The sequence below is a fragment of the Diadema antillarum genome, unplaced genomic scaffold (genome assembly GCF_040938485.1).
Source record: "Diadema antillarum isolate AM-2024a unplaced genomic scaffold, OU_Dant_1.0 scf00000059, whole genome shotgun sequence".
In the NCBI taxonomy this organism is placed as follows: domain Eukaryota; kingdom Metazoa; phylum Echinodermata; class Echinoidea; order Diadematoida; family Diadematidae; genus Diadema; species Diadema antillarum.
In genome coordinates, this window is record NW_027270948.1 from 4282 (window position 1) to 21983 (window position 17702).

At 37.8% G+C, this 17702-nt stretch overlaps 1 protein-coding gene across 4 annotated transcripts in view; it reads right to left on the minus strand.

The window, feature by feature from the left end:
• Nucleotides 1-1744: 1744 nt before the first annotated feature.
• LOC139715992 (dual 3',5'-cyclic-AMP and -GMP phosphodiesterase 11-like) overlaps nt 1745-17702 on the minus strand; it is a 170761-nt gene continuing 154803 nt past the window's right edge. For all 4 annotated transcript variants that reach the window (XM_071627549.1, XM_071627548.1, XM_071627546.1 and 1 more), the window contains 9 exons: nt 15868-15918; nt 14959-15105; nt 12769-12876; nt 11689-11798; nt 10178-10265; nt 8935-9035; nt 7390-7606; nt 5037-5120; nt 1745-3949 (listed from right to left, as the gene is read on the minus strand). In XM_071627549.1, coding sequence (XP_071483650.1) covers nt 3719-3949; nt 5037-5120; nt 7390-7606; nt 8935-9035; nt 10178-10265; nt 11689-11798; nt 12769-12876; nt 14959-15105; nt 15868-15918 — 1137 coding nt within the window. In that variant the 3' untranslated portion in view covers nt 1745-3718. The remainder of the gene's footprint in view (nt 3950-5036; nt 5121-7389; nt 7607-8934; nt 9036-10177; nt 10266-11688; nt 11799-12768; nt 12877-14958; nt 15106-15867; nt 15919-17702) is intronic.

The following is a 17702-nucleotide window of genomic DNA, read 5'->3' on the forward strand; positions in this document are numbered from 1 at the left end:
ATCCGACCCCACTCTTCAAACTGAATATCAAGCTTTCAAATTGGCATAGTTAAAAGTAATGATTATTCAAGTTGCACAAACATATGTACATATATAAAATATGTTTACCAAGTATAAAATATGTCAAACTTGCTAAATAAATAAGATTGCTAGATAATGTATATTCTTTTGCTTACAGAAAGACTAAAGAGAAAATCTACATATCAATCAGTCATATATATATATTTATATATATTATATATCCTACAGCAGTCTATATATAATGTTTGTTTTTGTGTTTTTCTGTTTATTACAATGATAAATAGTGAAAGCATTGAATAATATTCCTGAATATAACTTATATCATGAGTATATACAACTACAGAAATTACTGCATTGAATAAAAAGAATATGAATACTAGTACTAAAAAGTGAAGCATCACACTATAGTTCATATACTGTACTGTGCTAATATGGCTCATTTCTATAATTTTTTTCTATTTTTGTTTCTTTTTGTTAGTGTATATCTTCTGACTTTCTTTTTTTTTATTATGGTGACCAGAATTATACTGGCTAAGATTCGGAATAAACGTAATTATGTGAATATCACACAGGTAGTATAACTACGGAAAAGTCTAGTTGAATACAATACTTAGATGGGATTAACTATAGTCATTTTGCCAATTTTAGAGTACACTTTATCTATTTCACATCTCCCTGGTTATCTATGTAATGTGAGCACATCTTAGAAATCCTTCATTCTTTTAAGAAACTCACAGACTTTATTCATGGGAAAAAGACAACAGACTGCCGAGTCCTGCTATTAACATGCTGGTTGGGATTTCAGCTGGATTTCAGTTTTCATGGAACAGTTTCATGTCACAATTTCAGCCTAATGAAAAAGAAGCCATGCAAAGCCATGACAGCTCTTCTGGTCATTGTTCAACCCAGAATGGTCTCTCCACTTTAATAGCATGGATTGAGTTGAAACGTCAACTCACAATTCACCCTTTTCAATAAAAGCACCTATTACTTTCACTGTCCTCTGATGAAAAAAAAAAATGCTTCAAAGATATACAAACCTTAATTCACACATAAGAGGACATACCATAAACATTCATTATGCTTGCATGAAAGTATTTTCTGATACTTGTGCTTCAAGAAACAACCATCACAAAAACATCACGCAGTTTGGGGGTTAAAATAGAGTAGAACAATAAGGTTCAGAAAGAGTTACTTTGATCTTAAAACCTTGTTAATAACAAGGAGAAAATAACCGTATTCCTTTTAAAAACCAATCATGACATGCTGTTTAACATGCCCAGAGCTAGCGTGAATGTAGCTATATAATAAACAAGTTTATCATGAGCTTTTTGTGTTATTGTAGTTCTATAAAATCAAAGTTACTCCTCTTCATAAGGAACTGCACTTATTGCATCTAATGTTTTTAATGCCAAACTTTAAATAGTTTCTCTTTACATACATTTTTGAAGGTAATCACATGCGGGGGTGGGCAGAGTTGAAATAATGATTTCTACCTCTGGTCACATAGCTTGCTCTGATTATCACCTCTTCCTTAGTTGTGGTTTCTTTTTTTTGTAGTAAGTTAAGTGGTACGTGAATCACAGAAATGTTGAAGCATACATAAACTACAGGAAAGCAAATGGTATAGGAAACATACCTCCAGACTGCTGTGTTACATGAGTCACTACGAGAGGAGGATTTATCACAGTAGTCATGGCTACCATACAAAAACTAGAGGGTAGAAAGGGGCAGTACGGAGGCAAGACAGGGGTAAGCTTGTATTGCAATGCGTCGCCTATGTGTGAATCATAGATGCATCTCACTCATGCAGAATTATGTTGGCAGCTATACTTCATCAACCAACAGAGGGCAGTGTTCACTAATTGCCATACTTGAAACTTGTTATTAATTGTTGGCTTTGTGGTAGGACAAAGGTGATGGTCTAAATTCACAGACACAACCTGACTGAATCCTTTGGAGGTCTCTTAATGGAGTTATCCAAGCACACAGGGGGTGAAGAGTGTTTCTTGCACCTTCTCTACACTCTGACGGGTAAACAGCATAGAGGAACTTAAACAAAGAAATGATTCATTAACCCGTTGAAGACTAGTCCCGAGTATACTCGGGCAAGTGTCTATGGGAAATGCGCGTTGTAGCAAAATCGACCTGTCCTCAATGGGTTAAGGCAGGCTGAGACAAAACGATAATAACAAACAAATCAAAGGCAGTATACACCTACATGGCAGAAGTTAATTACCTGAATATATTTGAGATAAGACATCTTTAAAATGTGTTGCAAATCAAAAGAGTCTGCAGGAGATCACAAAGGAAGTCTTCCAACACAAGTTAAGATGCTTATCATGTACCCATCTTTCCAAATAATGCAAATGAATGACAAGAAGACATAAAGCTGGTCCTGAAGTAAGTGGCATTTCGTCTGATTCTTCCTGAATGCGACTATTGCTCTCTAATGCCTACACTAAGTCTCTCACCATGCTTAGACATATGAATAATTGCATGCAATATGCACTCATCATTGAGAAGAATGGTCACTCTATGATTTCTCTCTTCAACAAAAAAGCCTGAACAAAACATAACTTCTTCCCCTAAAGAGCACATCTTGCAAAATAGGCAACATATGGCCATTCCAAATGAAGTCAGCCAAGAAACAATACCCCAAATAACAGAGAAAAGAAAAAGCACAGGCAAGACAATACCAGCTTTCATAAATGATGCTCTATCTCTTATCACTATGTCACAGACAGAAGAGGAATAAGATGAGGGAGAGAGAAAGATGAAGACTAATCCAGCTGAGCACACTTCATGTACCACACCATGAGGTACTACTGACTGTGAGACTGTCAGTTAGTTCACAAAGCGCAAACTCTCTTCCATCGTCTCAAGGATAACTGTCCATGCTATGGGAGCAGCAGGCGAAACCAAGCCATTCCTCGTAGGTTATACCTTTGGGAAAACTCAATGACAGCATTTAACCTCCTTAATGTCTTTCTTCATTGGAGAGTTACAGATCATGTGAATCTTTATGCTTGGCATTTTTTCTTTTTGACACACATGTAGCTTTCTTCTTTCACTTTAAAAAAAATTTCCTTTGCACAACACCCTCATCGTAAAAAATATGAGACATCCGAAATAAAGTGTGTCCTTAGAGACGGGACACACTTTTAACAGTGATCTTTCCCTCTTCAATGAAAGCTTTTGTCACCAAAGAAGGACTGCGTAAAACTGAGTGAGCCCAACCCTGGTCTCACACCGGACATTGAGAACTTGTTGTGCTGTATCCTACTAAGTTTGGGAAGGGGGATGCATCCAAAGCACTTGTCTTGGTATCCAATCTTCATACACACTCCCAAGCTCACTCTTAACTGTTTCAAGGTACAAATACTGACAAATTTACTCGACTACTCTTTCAGGAGAACAATTAACATGTAATTCTTTTGTATAAATGTTGCTGTTGATATACTGGGAAAGGGTCAGGGGTCAGAAATAGTAGTGTTTTCGTCCCTTTTGCCGCCTAAATACGTCTACTGTTTGATGTGGTGTTGGTTAGTTTTGCTTTTAATCATTCGCTCAGGCCCGACTGGCTGACATCCATACTGTCACATGAGGCAGACTCCATGCTGCTGTCATCCCAGGCTGCTCCCATCACTTCCTGCTCTCTCTGGACCACTTCCAATTCTCTCTCCGTCATCTGGCGTCACTTCTTCCTCAGCTGCACTCCCCCCGGCGTCGACGAAGTCGACGACGACGACAGGGATGTTGTCTCTGACTCGTCGATGTCCTTCTCCTCGGCCGATACCTTGATGCGCTCCTTCTTCTCCTCCACTAGTTCCTCTATACTGCTCTTGGCCAGTTCTTGCCAGTTGTTTCGGTTCATTTGGCACATCTCCAACAGGGGCTTCATCTGATCATTGACTCTGGTCAGGGACTGGATAGACAAAACACAAAGAGACATGTGACACTCTTTCAACAAGCTATTTACTTCCAAAATGTATCAATGGCTAACACTTGGGAACTAAACATTGTTGAATTCTACACATGACTAACCTAAAGTGGTAGTGTGGCTGGAATGCTCCCTAAAGAGTCAAATGAACTGCACTGAAGGTACATGTTTGAGTGACTGATTTCGTTTCATAGAAAAGCCTGTCCTTGTGCCCAGCTGTTTGTTCGATGCAGCCACTTGTTCACAACAGGCACCTAATTTTTTTTTTTTTTTTTTTTTTTTTTTGCAACTAACTGCATAGTTCACACCTAACCTTAGATATAGCATCCACCTGGGGGGGGGGGGGGGGGGGGGGGGTTGGGGCATTTCATGAAGTGCTTTGGTCAGATGTTTTTCTGACTAGCTGTTATAAGCTACTGAAATCCTTTCATCTGATTGGCTGAGAGCAAATTTGTCCGACCGATATGTCAGACAAAACGTTTCATGAAATGCCCCCTGGTTTACATTACACTGTGTATGACAGCCACACTATAGTCTTATCTGATGATATAATGATGATATACTTGGTACTGACAAGTTTCTACTCTTTCTGCAGACAGTGTGTTTTAGATTGTTCACTTCTTCTTTTTGCAGCTGCAAGTTTGAACGATCCAAGGCTCTTGGTGACTGACTATGTGTCTGCCTCTCAATGCTGACCAATGCAACATTGAGGGAATGACTTAGGTGTGATAGTGCAAGTTACAGACTTTCTTACAGGACTATACTGCTAATCAATCAAAATTTCATCTCATGGTACATATTATATGGACCCATCATGGCAGAAGTGAAGGCAAAGCTAAGATAGGCTCTACCTCTTAAAAGTTGAAGAAGTTACGTCGAAATTGTTCATCCAGAATCTGTCTGACAGAAAAACACAACGTCTGCAAACAAAAACACCCAGTGACCACAAACATGATTTGAGAAATGAGATCTGAGTTTCTGCCCTGCTGAAAATTAATGGATTGGCCTGAAATGTGTTGAGACACATGCTTAGATATGAGCTCTCTGTAAGTTAGAAAGCCTTAATTCTCACCTCATAACATGGCAGACATATTGCATCCACAAAGCCAACTTGCATCTTGGGCAGTAGATGATGCTTCTCCCTGTTCATCATGTCCTGCAAAGCATTCCAGGATGCACACCAGAATATAAAACAAAATAAAACAATAAATACAAAATAAGCCACACTGTCCACATCCGACATATCATGACAACCTCTATGATGTGAACTCTCAAATGTTTAGAGCCAGTGAAATGAGAATAACACCTTTAAATTATTAATCAAACTACCTTTGCAGTTGAAATAGCAGTGATGACTTCTAGCTCTTCTGTGGTTTCTTTCATTTTCTTACAGCACATATTGCTATCAAGGCTACAAAACCTCATATCTCACAAATGTCAAATGTTCAGGAGCGCAAAAAATAAATAAATAAATAAAAATAAACTAGAAAAGCACTCTGAGAGTGCAGACCTCCGCCAAGCATGCAGCTCATTTCCACCACTGATCTTGTTCTTCCATAGAGATATCAGTGATTTCCACCCATACGTACTGATAGCATTGTGTGCTGGAAGTTGCCTGATTTCACAATATAGAAGCCTTTGTTACGTCATAAACCCTCAGCTGCACAGCGCGCCTCGCCCTAGCAGAAACTAGAGCACGCACTTTGGTGCGTGCATGTAAACCTCAAATACACGCAGCCTGAACTCCCAAGTTCATTGACCCTACCTGCCAAAATATCAAAAATCCTTCATAAATTCCCCCAAAATTCTTGGATCACTACCAAAATTTAATCATCTATTACTTGTATCATTCTAAACCTTTCCTGCAAGTTTCATCCAAATCTGTTTGCTACTTTTTGAGTTATTTTACACACAGACAGACTAACTAACTAACTAACTAACTAACTAACTAACAAACAAACCAACGGTAACAAAAACATAACCTCCTCCCTTGGCGGAGGTACAAAATAAAAATGACAGTCAAAGCAATATAACAAATGGGATCACCTTTCCAGGTCATCCCATTTGTTAATGAGGCCAACACTAAACTTTGAAATGAAGAAATTACATCCAGCTGAAAGCCTGGCATCTCTGTGAATATGAACAGTTGAACAGTGTCAAATCATTTGAATGGCAGATTAAACAACATGAAGTAATGATATTTTGCACCAAACAAACAACCTTCACGACATCAATAAGAGTGACCTTACTAATATGTCACTCACACAAAATTGCACTTTGAATGACTTAATCACAATTCTCTGGTGTTTGCTACACATAAACCAACATCTCCTCAGAGATAATTCAAAAAGACAGAAAGATGGCTTTAGTCTTCGTAAATACACGTCAGTGATCAAATGTTTCTTTCAAAGCCCCTAATCTTTAAACAACTTTCCTCCAACTATACTATGTGTGACTTTACTTAAAATGTTCTTTATATTCATGCTTTTGTACTGTCTCAGCAAAGCTGTTTCTAGGAAATTGCTTAACCCTAAAAGGGCCGGGGGGGGGGGGTTTGAATCAAGCCACCCCTCGACATTTTTCGAGACTATTCTGCTGCGCGAAATTTTTTGACCGCGCCGTTCGCTGACTTTTTACTTGCAAATCTCACACATCTGTTGACATCATTTTTGCGAAAATCGCATATACCATTTCAATGCTGCACAACCTTTTATACATGCCTGTCAGAGCAAAAATGGCTCAAAAACGTGATCTTTGTGTACAAAGTCTATGCAAATAGAGTTTTCTCACCTTATTCAAAAAGATATGATTATTTTCACTTTTAACAGCTAAAATCAATCAATTTTAGCATAATTATGCTTAAAATGGGTTCTGTAATAAATTTAGTGAAAAAACCCCCCCCAAAAAAGGTTGAAAAAACTGAGAAATACATAAGAAATTCATAAAACAATAGAATACATAAGAAATTAACTTTGATATCAGATTTTTTGTTAAGTGCATTGTTACAGATGCTACAAAGAATGATATCACCAAAAATTAGGATTCTAGGAGCTTTTATGATTTTATGCATATATTAGCATAATTGATTAATATAATGGAAATTGCAATATTCTTTTTATAGTTTGGTAGATTACGCCACAGGTAATGCTTGTGCGAATTTTCATGGCGATTCCGCAATCGACGGCGGAGATCTCGGGGGAGGGGTTTGATTCAACCCTCCTCCAGCCACAGAACACCCCAAAAAGCCCGGCCTGGTTAGGGTTAAAGACAATTCTATGCAATTTTTTCACGATTCATTGAAATCTGAAGGAAATAGCCTAGGTACTTGAAAATAAAGAAAGGGATAATTGAAGAGCAGTGACAGAACAGTCACTGCAAGAGACAAGATATTCCAAGAATATCACAATTGCTGTACAGTTTCTTACATCAGGGACTTTGTTAAGCTGCTGGCGTTCCAGGTCGCCCTGCTCAAAGAACTCGCCAAAGACAAGGTTGGCAATCTGCTTCTGCACCTCCCAGGGCTTGGAGATGGCTGAGATGTCACAAGCTGTCATCAGCATCCCACGGAGCAGCTCTCGTTGGTCCTCCTCCGACCAGTCACACTTCTGCTCCTCCACCAGTTGGAAGAACTCACCCCGGGTCCTGGGGGGTTGGAGGGAGAAACCAAGGATCTCTGGAAATCAGATTCTTGTCTGACAACACGAGACTCTTTTCATTACTGACTTTCAACAATTGTACAAATTCAAAACTTCAAGAGTGGTACAGATATCAGATAGTGTCTAGGGTAATTACTCCATGGGCAATTATCCTGGACCTTCCCCTGACCCTAACCCTAATCTTAATCCTGAACCTAATCCTCACCCTAACCCAAACTCTAACCCTAAAACTTAACCCTAACCTTAAACTTTACTCTAACGTTATCCCTAACCAGTATTTAGCTGGGGGTAGATTGCCCTGATACAATCAGATGCAGTCATCCAGACTGTTAACTACAATGCGCAGGTTACTGATTCAGCCTTATAATCAACAGCTCAATCTTGCAGGGCTGTCAACATTCACACATTTCAATCAGGGAGGTTCCAAAGTGGAATCTTGGAGCTATTTGTGTGTTACATGCATCTCAATACGGAAGAATTATTCACAAATCTGGGAGGCTTTGTATATTCTCTTGTAAGATCACAAAGAGATTTTCCATTATCTAAGGAGCCTCCTGCAGGATTACGGAGATTTGGCAGTTCTGAGTCAGGCAAAAAATGAAGACACTCATTAAGTAAGGCCAAATTTGTATCATTTGAGGTATGTAAACTTGAAAAGACATAACAAATCACCACTACAAAGGCTGAGCTTTTGCTAACACCATATCTGATTATTAAACAAAAAAAAATCCAAGGTGCATCTTGTGAGCCAATAAATGTCTCATAAAATCATGTTTCATAAAATTCATAAATGAAATGTCCAATCCAATAAAGTGGCAAATCAGACTTTAAATGATGATGATGATGAGGATGATGAGGATGATGAGGATGATGGTGATGATAATGATGATGATGATGATAATGTTGATGATGACGATGTTGTTGATGTTGATGATGATGACGGCATTGTTGATGTTGTTGATGATGACGATAACGGTGTTGTTGATGTTTTTGATGATGATGATGACAGTGTTGTTGATGTTTTTGATGATGATGATGATGACGGTGTTGTTGATGTTTTTGATGATGATGATGATGACGGTGTTGTTGATGTTGATGATGATGTGGTGTTGTTGATATTGATGATGATGATGATGGCGTTGTTGATGTTGTTGACGTTGATGATGATGATGATAATGGTGATGATAGTGGTGATGATGATGGTGTTATTGTTGATGATGATGATGATAATTCTTATTCAAAAAGAAATACCACGACTACTGAACATCTTGTCTACGAGATCAGAATTAGCTCCCACAGAAAAATATTACTTACTTAAAGTAAAGCGCTAGGTCTGTGGATAGGATGGCATGCTCCAGTAGTCGTATGGCATGTGCATAATCATCTGGCTGGAGATTCATGAAGATCTCATTGCCCTGAAAGAAATGAGCAAAAACAAAAACAAAAAACTTAAAATTGTCATACAGAATAGAGACAGTTTGGTCATGATTCATCTCATTTCTTCAACAAAACTGTGTCAAAATACAACTTGTTTTTAGCAGATCTCTTATTTTGATTTTAATATGGGTTGTTCTGGATGCAGATTAACAGCTGTTAACTTGGCGTTGCATTTAGGGAGAAGCATTTGGAGAGAAACTTATCTAACTATCCATTCAAACAATTGATGACTTAATTACTATTAGGTATGACATTCCATTCAATATATTGTCAACTTTCTGCAGCTTGTCTTATCTTGTTTAAGTGCTGCACAAATCTATTCTGCTAAAATTCAAAACTTCAGGAATGAGAGCTTTAAGATAATAAAAAACAAGACAGACACTTGTAGAAATAAGTTAATCACATAGCATGAAACCATACAAAGTCTGTCTGTTCAAATAGTGATAACCCATCAATTCAACTCATCAGCACAAGCATCATTTGAACTGATGTAACAAGTTCTGAATTCATACAAAGTTTCAGACATATCATACATCATTTGAAACAACTCCCTCAGTTACTCAATATTGATAAAATGACTTTGAAACGATACAATGATAAATGATACTGAAGGAATGGAAAACAGCAAGAATAAAAGCTGTTCCACACATTACATCCACAGATTAGCAGCTCAGAAATGACTGAAGTCAAATAAATGCCTTGAGGAAGACAAGGACAGACAGGGACAAGAAAGCAAACCACATAGACAAATCCAAACCAAAAAAAAAAAAAAAATCAAAAAAAAATCAAAAAAATCAAATAATCAAATAGAGCAGGTAAGTCATGTACAGTGTGTAATCAACATTCTTTTATTTTTTTTAAAACAAAGGTTGCTCATGAACACAGGAATGGTTGCACAAGGCTTGCAAAAATTACGGGTAGCAACATATAGTGTAGGCAGACTGATTTTTACAGTATCAAAATGTATTTAGCAAGAAAAAGTGTGTGGAATCGCTAAGTAGCATATCCTCTGGGGAAGAAACATCCCTGAATTTGAATATATTGTAAAAATGATATTCTGATTGCAGTAAGTACATGTTCCCACTGTCCGTGAAGATGTGTCAATGAAAGAAGGTCCTACCTTGCTGTTGAGGATCATGATACACTGGTCAAAGTGATGGTGCTCCATGGTGGAGGTGGAGTATAGCTGAGCTAGTGGAGACTCAATCCTGTTGGGATATCAATTAAGCACATAATGAATAAATAATCAATTAAAATTAATCAATCGATCAATCAACCAATCAATCAATCAATCAATCTATAAATTAATCAATCCATCAGCAAATAATCTAATCAGTCAATTATACACAGTTCTATCAATTAGTCACTTAATCAGTCAATCAATCAGTAAGCCACTCTTGTCGGTCACTTGGTTATCAGTCTGTCTGCCTATTGGTCAAATCAGTCAGTCACTCTGTCGGTCGGTCAGTTAGTCCACTGACACAGTCACTGCCACACACTTTTCTTTTCTCTCTCTACAGAGATGTTCCACATTAACCCATTGAGGATGGGCTGATTTTGCTACAACATGCATTTCCCATAGACACTTACACGAGTATACTCGGGACTCGTCCTCAATGGGTTAAAGAGAACCTCCTGCAGGTACAGGGAGACTTAGCATGCTGTGTGACCTCAACAGCTGGCCTCCAGCTTATCAAGCTCATCTCTCATTGGTTGTTTTGACATTTTGTCTAGACATAGGTTTGATTCAAACCAATTAACTGGAGCTTCATAATACTAAAGAGGAGAGTATAACAATTAGCCTCTATATGGCATGGAGTAAGAAGTATCACAACAAGTGCCTCAGAGGTCATCCTGTAACACAATAATGAGCAATGTACGTAGTGCCACATCCCTGGGTAACCTTAGGATGTATCAAATCACCCAAAGAGAATACAGGGAATACTGTGGGAGAATGTTAACTATCTAATTGCCAACAAGAATGCAGCTTCATCCCTAACCTCATACAGACCTTGCAAGTGACAAATGTGGAAACAGAGTAGAATACCATGGAGACTAACTAGAGAGTTACTGCCTGTCATAGAGCCTTGAGGTTTTTAACTTGTTGTTGGTGACCAATCAAAACAAATTAATGCCACAGTGAGGAGATATGCTCAGCCCCTGGCATGATGTGTAATATGGGCATGATCCTTCGCATACCTACTCGCCTCAAGGACCTTCGATCCCGTTCACGATGTAAACAAGTCTACAAAAGGTTCATGAAAATTATTGGTCATTAAAGACATATTTCTAACATGCAGTAACATGTCTAACAATTCATATCATATTGAAATGAAATAAAAATCAATTCAATCTATTGCCAAACACATAACGGAAATGTGAAATATTCAATGAACTGGACCCTGTTGTTTAAGAGTGCAGATCAAACATAAGTCAGAAAATCAAACATGTCCCTGAATACTCAATTCTGATCGGCTGCTGACTGACTTACATTATGACTGACTCAAGTTTGATTACATAATTACATTCATGTATAAGGACCCTGGTTTTCCTGATGCAAGATACTCAAGCTCATGGGCTCATATAATGGGAGATGAAATCTTGGTGTCATCCATTGCATACTATACTTACATGACCTGGAAGTTGTTGTTGGTTCCCCTGTGGTCGAGGTCATGTGACAAGCATGCTACCATGAGAGTCATGACCTCAAGGTCAGTTAGGACGTTCTTCATTCCCCCACTCTGCCAGAATCAGAACAAGATGCAGCAAGAGTCTATCAGTCATTGTGAAGGCCGTTAGGTCTTTGCTTCTCATCTCATTTATTTACTTTGTGTGGATTTTCATTTTTAACTATGGGAATTAATGTCCTATACAACATAACAGTTAAATAAATTTGAGCTGACTAACATCACTTGTGGCTACAGTCTCAACACACATACTTTTTCCCCCTCACTGAACAGGTGATCTGGGCCCCATTTCATAAAAGATGTTAGGATAGCAACTCTAACTGGGATGGCAACTTCTCATAGTAACAGCCAATCAGAAAGCTGCATCAATCTATAGTGTTCAGGTTTGATTTATGCAAGAAGTGTTTGAAATATTCACTTTACAAACAATTACACAGTGTTTTTAGTAGAGCTACTGAAGACGCCCATATAAAAATTTTTATTCCCGAAGCAAAGAGGGACTTGTTCCAAACACTGACACAGATTTCTCTCATGGCATCTGTGATACATACAGACAAATACATCTGTTTCAGTTAGAAGTCTTCATAAAAGTAAGCCACCACACTGGAAACATTGCCTGGAGGAACAGAGTGGGGTGCATGTAAAGCCCATACTGGATTTTAGAATCTTGTAGATAAGAGTTCTTTTTCATTGCCAACAGAAAAGGCAGTTTGATCTTAGATTTGACACAAAACTACTATGTGCCTCCTGGCATAAAAACTACTCTTGTGCCTCCTGGCACATAATAAGAATCTATTTGAGTGAATATTTGAGAGCTTTAAGAGGGTATGCATAAAAAGACAGCCACATACTTTCCTATAAAAGTCTTCCATTGGATTCTCAACTGCGGATCACTCTGCCACCGTTCCCCTTTCCAATAACTCCATCATGATCAATGAAAGATGACATGGTAACCCCTGTACCCACTACCTTTTGACAGAAAAGCAAATATTAATTCAAAAAGGATCTGCAGCAGGGATCTCACCTTGATAATGGCAAACATTGTCTGGGCCACAGTGAAGGCATGCCTCCAGTTGTGGTACGTCACATTGCGATAGTTCTTCCTCACGCTGAGAAGCCATCTGCACATCGTCTGAGATATCACAAAATGAACTTTCAACTTTCAACTTTCAACTTTATTTTCACCTCCATCAAAATGAACAAAGAACTTTATGTACATTGCGTATACACGGGATATTTGTGATACAGAACAAAACTTGAAAAGGTACATAAGAAAATTATGAAAGTGAAAAGTAGATGTGATTACATCTTTGTTAAATACATAAAGCGTATAATACAAGTCAACTAAGGATGAGGATGGAAGTGGAGGGTCCCACTAAGAAGCAAAGCTTGTACGATATGGGACCCTCAGAAAAATACACAAAACATCAATATAAAACACAATAAACGAACCGATGTCAACTGACATCAAAATGATTGGGAAGAGGAAAAAGAGAGAAAAGGAAAGGAAAAAGAAGAGTAAAAAAAGAGAGGAAAAAAAGGGAGAAAAAAGAGGGAACTACAGCATGTGCCATCGTGGACGCAAGCAATCTGGATTTCATAATGTAAAATAAGTGATAAAATACAAGCTGGATTGAATGTAATGCAAAACATTTTTTATACGTAGTTATGTTGGTAAGAATGCAGGAGAAAAAAAAAACACATCGTTATATTTAGAACACAGAGAGGGGCATAGTTTAATAGGAGGACTTATGTATAAAAAAAATGATGACTTGACTGAGATGATAAAGGGAAACTAACTCTGTTGGATGTTGTAAAGTTTCAATAAAAATGGTTTTAATTTATTCTTAAAGGAATTCAGAGATTGAGCAGTAGTAATGTTACTGGGAAGTGAATTCCAGTACTTTGGCCCGTCGTAAATAAATGTGTTTTGAGCCAACAAAGTTCTCAGAAATGGCAAATGGAAATCATTTGATCGCCGTGTTGGATAATTATGAATGGATTGGATTCTTTGAAACATTGTTTCAAATATATTTGGGAGATTATTTTTATTATAATTATACATAAATTGTCCTAGATTAAACAAATACAAATCATTAATTTTCAATATTTTATGCTCATAAAATAGTGGGTCAGTATGGGACAAAAATGCAGTATGACATATAACACGGAGTGATTTCTTTTGCAATAAAAGTAATTTATCTAAGAATGTTTTATATGTATTTCCCCACGCGAGAATACCGTAACTTAAATGTGGCAATATTAGGGATGAATATAATACGAGCAGGGACGACAAAGGAAAACAAAACTTAAGCTTATTAATTATACCAATATTACGTGAAATAATTTTACATATGAAGACAGTGTCAGTAACAACCTTAAAAAAAATGTCAATCTAATGTTGATATGTGAGCTCTCACAGTGTTCTCTTCCCTTCTCTCTCTTTAGTTTTCATCTTTTCTTTTCTCTTTTGTTCCTAAGATATAAAGCAGAGCTCAACACTATCTGTTTAATTTGCTGGCCAGTTCAGGCCACTAAAATCTTTTAAATCTGAAATTTTGGTGACCCCCCAAAAAAACATAGTGGCCTAAAATAAACAGAAACATAACAATCCATTTTGAATGTAAGTGCCTGATCGGCCAACAAAAGATAGCCTTGTTGGAAATTTGGTGGCCTGACATCAATCTTCATTGGCCGTGGGCCATCAGGCCACCGCTATTGTCGAGCCTTGTATGAAGGCTGGATAAACAGCAGTGTTTGCTGGACTTCAGCACCAGGCTAATTTGGATTACAGCGCAACATATTGACAAAGTGTCATTTGAATACCATCATATCATCAGTAGGATCCAAAGCAGAAATAATTTAGACTAAAAGGTCTTCCTTTAATTTGGATGAATTCTGAAGATTCCAAAACACAGCCTGAGATAAAAGGGGAACCAAATTGTGATAAATTATGCACTTCATGGTAGGACACGGAAGCCCATGCAAACTCAATTGTGTGGTAGATTTAAAGACACCTGTATGTCTGTGTCAAATCACAAAGAATATTGGATCATTCAAAGAGAGCTTCGTAAGAGCACTCAACATCAGCTGTATAATTTGCTCATAACAAAACAGAGGGTTCACTTGTTACAAAACAGACTACCAATACTACCTGCCAATACTACCTGCCATTTAAAAAAAAAAAAAAAAAATGATCCTCACTCTTTCTAACCTCATAGTTTATCCTAAACTTGTTGAGCAGGTCTAGGTCCAGGAACATCCTAATTGCAGCCAGTAGTGTCTCGTCCTCGGTCATCCGCAGCTCACTGAAGGAAAACTTGAGGAGTCCAAGCTCGTTGCTGGTAGGTACCACTAGTTTCTGCAAAGAGTGCACAAGATATTATTTCATAATTCAAATGACTGCATCCTATTCCTGGTAAGAGAGTACACTAATCTTCACACCTTCATACTATCATTGTTATCTGTCTTGTTCTTCTTGCTTCCGATCTTTTTTTCTCTGTGCTTTATTCCCTAATTCTCCTTACACGGGCTGTATTCTCTCTTCCCCTTCTTATATCAATCTGTACCACTAAAAAAAACCTTAAAATGTTGCCCTTTTCAGCTTGATACTTGGTATGCATCAACCTGAATCAAATTAGAACTATCTAGCAAAATGATTACATAGCAGGTCTCACATGGAGAATACTTCATCAATAATGTTACTTCAAAAACTTTGCCATCATGTATAGAGACAATAGAAAATAGAAAACTATAGAACAACTCTGCCTGCAGAATGTCAAACTAACGGCTGGTTTGGCCTATAGTTTTAAGAATCTTGGTTCTGTTATATGCACACTACTTCTACCAAAACATTTGCCGATCATGGAAACATGTGATTCATCAGACAAGTAGTTAAGAATACAATCCCATGCGGATAGTTTTTATATTACTCTAACTCATTTGTTGAGATGTTCTCCTCTTTTGTCTTTTTTGATTGTAAGTACACGTGTGATTGGTACAGAACAGGTTAATCCAACATGTTCTGTGTCTTCTCACTAGATTGGGCATTCGAAAAACAAATAGCAGACAAAGTGGGCATTACACAGACAGGTTTACAGATATTAAGTGCAGGATGAGTTACCTTTATCCTTTGTGCTTCTTCTTGTGGCGCTGTGGCATGGTAAGATAATGTCTGAGGAAATAAACAAAGCAAACCCAATTTTGATTTACAACACATACATAATCAAACATTTCTTCAAATATTCACCATAATACTCCTGATTATGTTTTTCTATCATTTTGACTCAAAACGAACCACTGAGCTACTGTTACTTCTGATTAAAACTATGCAAGGGAAACACCATCTCCTCTACTTTAGATAGTGCTACAATAAGTGTAATACAAACAGAACATACGAATGACTTCTAGCAATGCATTTCTGCATCAAAACTCTTAAGGGTGTTTCTCACTGAGCGGCAAAAGTTTGTGAACGTAGTTATTTTTGGTATTGTCAGGGTTCTAAACAGTTGCAACCAAATTCATAAATAGTTTTCATTGTTGCAAACAGTTCTTCTTGTCGCAAAGAAATTTCGATCATGTTCAAAATTTTAAGATTTCATGCTTAAAATTCACTGAAATTGGCTGCGCTGGCAAACATTCCCTGCTCAGTACGATACTCCATTTAGAGGCTTTGTATGATGATGATGGAGAATCAAATAGGCCTAACAAAGTACATCTGAATCCTTCTTTAATGATACAAGCAACAAATGTCATTGCAAGACAGTTCTCTCCTATCATGTCATTTATCCCTTTAAAACTGTCAACAGAACAATCGTCATATGACATTACAAGAGGCAGAAAGATGTAACAGAGGATTGGAGTTACCCATAGCACCTGCTCCTTCCAATATCTACGAGTGAAGAGTCTAATAGAATGAGATGCACACTACATCACATAGAATTCACTTCACACAAATATATATATTCATCATGTCTGAAGCTCTGACAGTGACTGTCACAGCAACCATCATCACTTCATGCATCTTCTCCTGAAGCTAAGGGGGAAAGGGGGGGGGGGGGGGGGGGAGATGACAGAAAAAATCCCAGGCTTTCAATTAAGATCTATCCTTGCCATGATGTAATCTGATTTGTCCTCAGTCTTTCACTGTTAAGTTCCCCCCCCCCCCCTCGTTCTCCCTTTAACACTTCTGCCTGCAAATCAAATAGACAGAAGCCTGTCTATTAGATTCCACACACACGAGCTGCTACATCTAGGGTGTTGGGGTTTGGGAGGGGTAGGGTGTATTATACTGTGGATGAAAGACAGTGTTTTAAATACACTGGAAGCTTATGTAAACTGACTGAAAGGAATCAATTGTACAGTGATACACATTGACATCAAATATTATGAGCCGATTGTGGAACATAATTTCCATGCTTTGTGCGAACAGATAAGAGTGTGGGTTTGTATGTGTGAGTGAGAGAGTGGCGTGAGGGAAGGCATGTTGTATATCATGTAGCTATGTGTTTGCAGAGGGATTGGAAATCTTATAATCACATACAGCACATATCAATATTTCATGATTGTAGCATATGCTCATATGTTGTATCTCACTGGAATGGAGCAGTTCCCTCAAAACTTTAAAAATTTACCGCTATGACATGTAGAAGTTACCTATCAAAACCATTTAACATACAAAGAAACACTTTTTGTCGCTGCAAATGAAGACTTAGTGTCGCTTTTCCTTCTGTGCTCTCCCCTAGCAAAGAGAATATACATGATTGTTCACATAAGACACTCTTCAATCTCTTGTTTAAATCGTTATAGACCATCTCTCTATTCTTTATATTATCTAGGATAAGACCAATGTTGTTTATCTCTGACATTCATATGGGGCAACAAAATTGATAGATCCAAGCAATTACATCAAAATCGCTGATGTAATGTCAACTTACCACATGGTACTGCACCCTAGGT